The sequence below is a fragment of the Cucumis sativus genome, chromosome 1 (assembly GCF_000004075.3).
Source record: "Cucumis sativus cultivar 9930 chromosome 1, Cucumber_9930_V3, whole genome shotgun sequence".
NCBI classification, from domain to species: domain Eukaryota; kingdom Viridiplantae; phylum Streptophyta; class Magnoliopsida; order Cucurbitales; family Cucurbitaceae; genus Cucumis; species Cucumis sativus.
Window position 1 is genome coordinate 28,930,919 of NC_026655.2, and position 7,027 is coordinate 28,937,945.

The 7,027-nt window shown below is 30.6% G+C and overlaps 1 protein-coding gene across 1 annotated transcript; it reads left to right on the forward strand.

The window, feature by feature from the left end:
* The first annotated feature begins 2,496 nt into the window (after window positions 1-2,496).
* Window positions 2,497-4,133, forward strand: LOC101220900 (E3 ubiquitin-protein ligase PUB23). Its single transcript, XM_004139095.3, has one exon. It carries the CDS (start codon window positions 2,644-2,646, stop codon window positions 3,868-3,870), a length of 1,227 nt encoding a protein of 408 aa, XP_004139143.1. The 5' UTR covers window positions 2,497-2,643; the 3' UTR covers window positions 3,871-4,133.
* Window positions 4,134-7,027: the final 2,894 nt, after the last annotated feature.

Below are 7,027 nucleotides of genomic sequence, written 5' to 3' on the forward strand. Positions count from 1 at the left end.
TTAAATTCATATGTAGTTTACCAACCGATTTTTTTACTCATAGAGTTGTATATTTTTCTTCTAAGAAATTGTATATTTTTTACCAAATGCTGTTTTAATAATATTTTTAATTTAATAACTTTGTTCGATATGTAGTTCATGTTTGGACTCGATTTTTAAGAAGTTCAAACTTCTACAACTTCTTGTGTTAAATAAAATACTAATTTATCGATTCACAATACATTTACTAGTTTTTCATTCTAAATATAAAATAAGTTATCTTTCTAAATAAAAATGAAAAATAAAAAGACTAAAAGTAGTATTCAAATTATGAAAAATTGTTATCAATTAAAAATTGAAACTATTTTGATGCATAGCAAAAATAATAATAATAAAAGTCATATAATGGTGGTAAATGGTTTGATTTTACTCATAGACTTATCATATAGTTTTAGATTTTTTATTTTAAAATATTTTAAAATTGACAATAAATTTAAAAAATATTATTAATCTGTTAGAGATGTCGATAGATGACTTATATAATTGGTACTTGCACCAACAGAAGTCTATGGCTATTGATAGATTATAAAATGTTTCTTCGATTGTAAATTACATTCCGATTCCGATTCCGATTCCTATTCCTATATTTGAGAAGAAAGTTGCTACACAAAAATAGATATTGTATTGATGAAACTTGTAGAATATTTTTGGACCTAACAGAGTGAGGGTTGAGTTAAAATTTGACAATAAGAAAATGAAATGATGGGGTTATTAATAAGTTCACACATCTATATATGGTATTTGATTTTAATAAATTTGATATGGGTAGCTGGTTGTGATCTTCCTAAATAAAGATATGGGAATGGGAATGGGAGACTTATGGAATATTGAGTATGTACATCTAGAAAATTTGAGCCACTCTTGTTACCAAAGTGGAAAAAGAAAATTCTTATTCAAATACATCATTAATTTTACTAGCTACCTGCCTATTTAACAACAGAGGTAGGCCCTTTTGTCTTTTATTTAAAATTCTTGAAAAAATATTGTAATTTCTCAATACAGTACTCTAAATACTTCATATCAGAAGAAATTTAAAATAGTTAGACATAAAATTTGAAATAAAAAGTTTGATTTTTCCACAGCAGAAATTAGGTTGAATGTTATGATGAAGGTATTAAAAGAAAAATAGAAAACTGAAATGTAGAAATGTTGTGAAATTAAAGCTGGATTCTTTATAAATTTCAAAAAGAAAGAAGACAATTAATTGGAAACCTCAAAGTGGCGTAAAAATGAGAGTTTGGGAAGCTGGGCCACACGTATATCTTCACTACACATTTTCGCATTCATTTTATGTCGCATTCATACATCCTTTCAAAATAAGGTAAAAAGTAGCCTTCTATTTTAGGTTTTTCACAAAATGTATTCAAATGAAAATCTACCTCCAAAACCAGTTGGAATATGAATTCTTACTCTTAGAAAAAGGGGATGTATACAAAAATAACTACACAAATATATTAGATCCCATCAGATTGAGATTTTTTTTAAAAAAAACCAGGTCATAGCATTTTTTCTTTTGTATATTTTAAATATGAAAAGTATAACTGCTATTAGAGAGCTATCAAAAGCTAACTATTCATTTTTAAATTTGCTACTTTTACAATTTAAGAAAAATAGTGACATAAGTCCTATATCATAAATTTGTTTGCTATTTTTGTAAATGTTATTTTAATTTTGGTTGGAGTCTAATTTTTACAATTATGGTAAACATGAAAGATTTAACTTTAACAATTTTAGAAAGTTTTAGAAGTTTAGGAGGGCTCTTATTAAAAAATTGGAATAATTGTAGTCACCCTATTTTAAAAGTGATTTTTGGGATTTGTGAAAAACAATGGATTTCAAGTTGCATGAGAAGACCCTATGACTTTGTGTTTCAAGTGGTCTCAAAATTAAAATTTGATATTGCAACGAAATTTCTAATAATAAATTGATTTTTGATGGGTGGTAAGTTTTGTAATTTGGTTAATTGTATTATACTGAAATTTAAATTATTATTATTATTATCATTATTATCGAAAGGTTTTTTAATTTGTAGGATTTAAATTTTATAGAAATTACATCAAATTAATTAAAAAAACATGTAGAGAAAAACACTTACAAAAGTAATTTTGGGTTAATTTTAAAGATTCTTAGATTGAGTTAAAAAATGATTATTGGGAGTTTCCCAAACAAAACAAATTAAAAACAGTGGTATCCCCAATATAATTAAGTTTGGCCATATATTACTCCCAAAATTGAGAAAAGTAATGTAAAAAAAACCACATTTGTGTGTACTTTTACCATTCTTCGGCCATTCAAAACCTTCCAAGTGGCAGTCAAAAAAGGAAGTTGAATCCCAACCCTCTCTTTTCCTATGGTTTGACTGTGGAATAATAATAACCATAATCATCACATTGTATAATTATTAATAATAACAATGATAATAGTATTCCACACATTGTGTTGACTGCAAAACCATTTTCTTTGAAACGTAAAAAAACTTTCCTTCAAATTCCTTTCTCCCCATTATATTTATAATCATGACCATTCTCTTTTCTCTTTGCAACAAATCAAAATCATCTCTCTTTTTACTTCTTCTTCTTCTTTAATTTCTTCTCTCTCTTTCCAATGGAAGAAGCTGCTGTTCCTCCATATTTTATTTGCCCAATTTCACTGCAAATCATGAAAGATCCAGTTACAGCCACCACTGGAATTACTTATGATCGTGAAAGTATTCAGAATTGGTTTTTGACCTCTAAAGACGATGCAATCTTTTGCCCTCTCACCAAGCAATCTTTGACCAAAGCTTCCGACTTGACACCAAACCACACGCTTCGTCGCCTCATTAAGTCTTGGATGGTTGAGAATGCTTCCTCCGCTGGTGGAGATGATCAAATTCTAACTCCTAGACCACTTTTAGACAAGACCTGTCTCCGGAAAATCTTGCGGGAAGTTGCTGCTTCCGATGAGCGGCTTCGGATCGATTCCGTGAAGAAGCTTCATGCTTTGGCTATTGAAAGTGATACGGCAAATCGAGGGCGTATGGAGGAGGTCGGCGTGGCGAAGGGGATGGTCTTGTTTGTTATAAGACGTTTTAGGGAAGGAAGAGTTGGTGGACTTGAGGAAGCTTTGAAGATTCTTAGTCTACTTTCACATTATTCAATTTCTGAAACTAGAGTTCTTGATTTTTTTGAATCATTGACTTGGGTTTTGGGTTTGGAGATGGAAAATCACATAATAATCAAAAGCTACGCCATTGAAGTGTTGAAGAAAGCAACCGATGTGGCTCCCTCCACCATTCTCACCCAAATAAACATTGAGTTCTTCAAAAATATCACAAATCTCTTGAGAGAGAAAATCTCAAATTCATCTCTTAAAACAACACTCACTATTCTAACAAACATATGCCCCTGTGGACGAAACCGAGTCAAGCTTGTTGAAGTTGGGGCAGTTTTTGACCTAATCGCACTCGAGCTCGAGAAGCCAGAGAAGAAGACAACCGAGCTCATCTTCAACCTCTTGGCCCACCTATGCTCCACGGCAGATGGGAGAGCAGAGCTCATCCGCCACGCTGGAGGCATCGCGGTGGTTTCGAAGAGGATTCTTAGAGTTTCGATTGCAACTACCGATCGAGCTATTCAAATTCTATCGTTGATATCAAAACACTCCGCTAGGAAGGATGTTCTTTTGGAGATGTTGAGGGTTGGGGCAGTGTCAAAGCTTTGCATGATGATGCAATCTAATTGTGAAGGATACTTGAAGGAGAAAGCTAGAGAGATTTTGAGGATGCATTCAAATGTGTGGAGTAATTCTCCATGCATTGGGGTTTATGTGATGACTAGAGACCCTAGATAGTTGATATAGCTTCAAAATTATGATCATTTATTTTTAAGTATCATATCTTTGCAATATTTTTGGACGCTTTCCAATTTTTTATGAGCAACTGTGAAATTTTGGCAGTTGGGCATAAAAAGTTTCCAAAGTTTTAATCCAATTATATGAAATTTTGTTACAAATTTCTTTGTGTGTGATATTGATTTGTGATTATAAATTTGTTGGGATGGAATTTTTGTTGGTAATTAGTTGGAATAAATAGGTATATAGTATGGTTTTCCAGAGTCATTTTGATTTTAGCAAAATTCATGGTACGTGCACAATATTTTCTTAAGTACCAAAATCCCTTTAGTGTCACAATGTAATTATTTTAACATCTTGGCTCCAATCAAATGTCTCTTAATTTGTTTGATGCATTCACGTAACTGTAATTAATTTTGATGTGTTAATAACGTATCAAAGTTTTATCGGCTCATCTTCTAATATATCGAAATTTAACAATTTAGTTCAAGATTTAATCTAGTTTATTATTAGTTTTCTTTATTTCAAAATAACCATATTATATTAATTATCATGTATATTTGTTATGGAATCCCTTAGTATTCGTGAATCTGGAACCTTTGATAATTTAAAAATTAAAAATAGTTTTTGTATTAGATCTTAATTTATTTTTGAAATTTGATTTTTTAAGTCATAGCTACACTTTCTTCCTTTCTTTTACTGAACACATGTAAGAGTGTTATTCAATGGTAGATGGAATGAAAATAACCATGTTCATGACTTTCGTTGCATTGAAGTGTATGTTTCTTTGAACACATTTTTCAACCACAATTTGTTTATCTAATTGAATATGAACTTTTTTCCACTTCTGAATATTTAATTTCTTGACTTACATTGTATCGTGATGGCTGCAACAATGCTAATGTTATTAGGATTGTCGATGACAAAGTTATGTTATGGTTGTTGTTCTTTCTTTCTGATTCATCCTCTAATGACACTTTTGTTGTTGTTGACCATGTCCTTTGTATTTTGGGATTCTCATCAAGAAGTTTGAATTACAAATTTAATGTCATTGACTTAGTAGATTTGGATTTGTGTGCAATAAACTTCAACATGAAAGAATATTCAATTTTTAACAACAAAGAGGCATTAAAGAAAGCTAGTTATTTGTTTGCTATTCAACATAATTTTGAATTTAGGACTATTCACTCCAATCAAAGGTCTCTTGAACTTTAATTTTGTACAAAGATACTTTTGTAAATAAGAAGAGTTCTTTATGGATTTTTCGATAGTTTAACAATGTTCATAAATGGGCTACTGATATTGTAAAGAATTCTCATAGTCAGGCTACTTCGTGGATAACACTAAGTGTATGAAGACATTATTCAACATGAATTTACGACTTCATATTGTTCCTATGATGTAATAAGCTTTGTGAAAAGAAAAACTTGAGATTGATGTCAGTTGTAATAAAGCTAGGAGAGTTTGTGAGTTTGCATTAAACTTAGTTCATGGACCTTCAAAGTCATCATATGCTTCGTTGCATGCATTATCTAATGTGTTGATTGAAAATAATCCAGGTAGGTTTTAGATTCTAATTACAGTGTCATTAAATCATAATTATATAGTCTATCCTTGATTTATTGGCCTATGGTTACTTTTTTTATTTAACTTTTGATAGGTACATGTACAACACACCAAAAGTAAATGAACACAATGACATATTCAAATATTATTTTATGGCTCTTGCTACTTCAGTCCATGCATGGGAGTATTGCTTTTCGATAATTTCAGTTGATGGTGAATTTCGTGGTACTATACTAGTTGCATCTCCGTTGGATGGTAACTAAAAAATTGTTCCCCTTGGATTTGGTATTGTTGATTCAAAGAATATTCATGATGTTTGTTTTTCCAAAATCTAAAACTTGCATTTGGTGAGCGTAATGACCTTGTAATTGTGTCTAATGGCCATAAGTGTATTCAAAGGCTATAAGTGTTGTCTACAACTTAGTTGAATATGAGTTGTGTTGTTTCATATATTTAAGAATCTTGAAAAAACTTACAGGTCAGCTCAAATTGAAGGATCGGTTTCATAGTTGTGTTAGGGCCTAAACAACTATTGAGCATGAATATTACATGAGGCAGTTGGATGATATTTTTCTTTTCATAAAGCTTGAATTAGAAGAATTAGACAAACATAAATGGCGCATTTCATTTTGTATATAAAAAAAGGTACAATTTGATAACCATGAATATATCTAAAAGTTTGAACAACATTTTTAAGGATGCACGTGAGCTACCTGTTATTGGTCTTGTCAAAGTTTTTGTAAATATTTTCTAAAAGTTTGTAAATAAGATGGATTGCATGCACTTAAACTATCTTTCTCCAAAAGGTAAGTTATATGCTTTTGATAAGTTTTAAGTAAACGTACAAAGATCGAAATTGGTTGACTTCACGTCGTCTCTTAGGTGAAGAGTAGGTGCTCCAACAGGGGTTTGACACTCATATTTCTATCTTTTCAATAAAGTATTAGAATAAGTGTTTTTAAAGAAGGAGCACAAGAAGGAGAAAGAGAAGGAGAAATGAGGGCAAGGGAGAGAGGAGATGAGAAGAAAAGTGCGAGAGAAATGGGAAAACAATTAGGGTTTGAAGTTATTTTTAGTTATTATTTTTTAATTGATAATTTGAGAAATGATGTAAAATTTAAGAGGGGAAATGAAAGTGGGGAGGGAGGGAAACAAAAAAAAAAACAAAAAGAAACCATTAAAAAATTGTTTTAAGATTTAGAAGAGAGAGTTACGTATAATGTCAGTTCTAAACCAACACTATATGGTACGTGTTTAATGTTGATTTAAAACTGACACTAAAGATTCATTTAAAACAAAAAAAGAAATTGACGTTGTACATCCATTTTGTTTTTACAACCGACATTAAGATCCAATTTGTTACTAGTGGCAGCTGTTACTAATAGTTTCTATCCGTTGCTATCATCAATAACTGCTATTAGTTGTTTTCACTGATAACTACTATTAGTGATAACTATAATTATTTGTCACTATTACGAGCACTTCTTTATGTTTTTTCCAAATGAAAGTTATCATTGATAGCAATGATGGTAATTGATAGTTTCTATCATCGAGATATGATATCAGTGATAACTAGTAATTGATAGTTGTT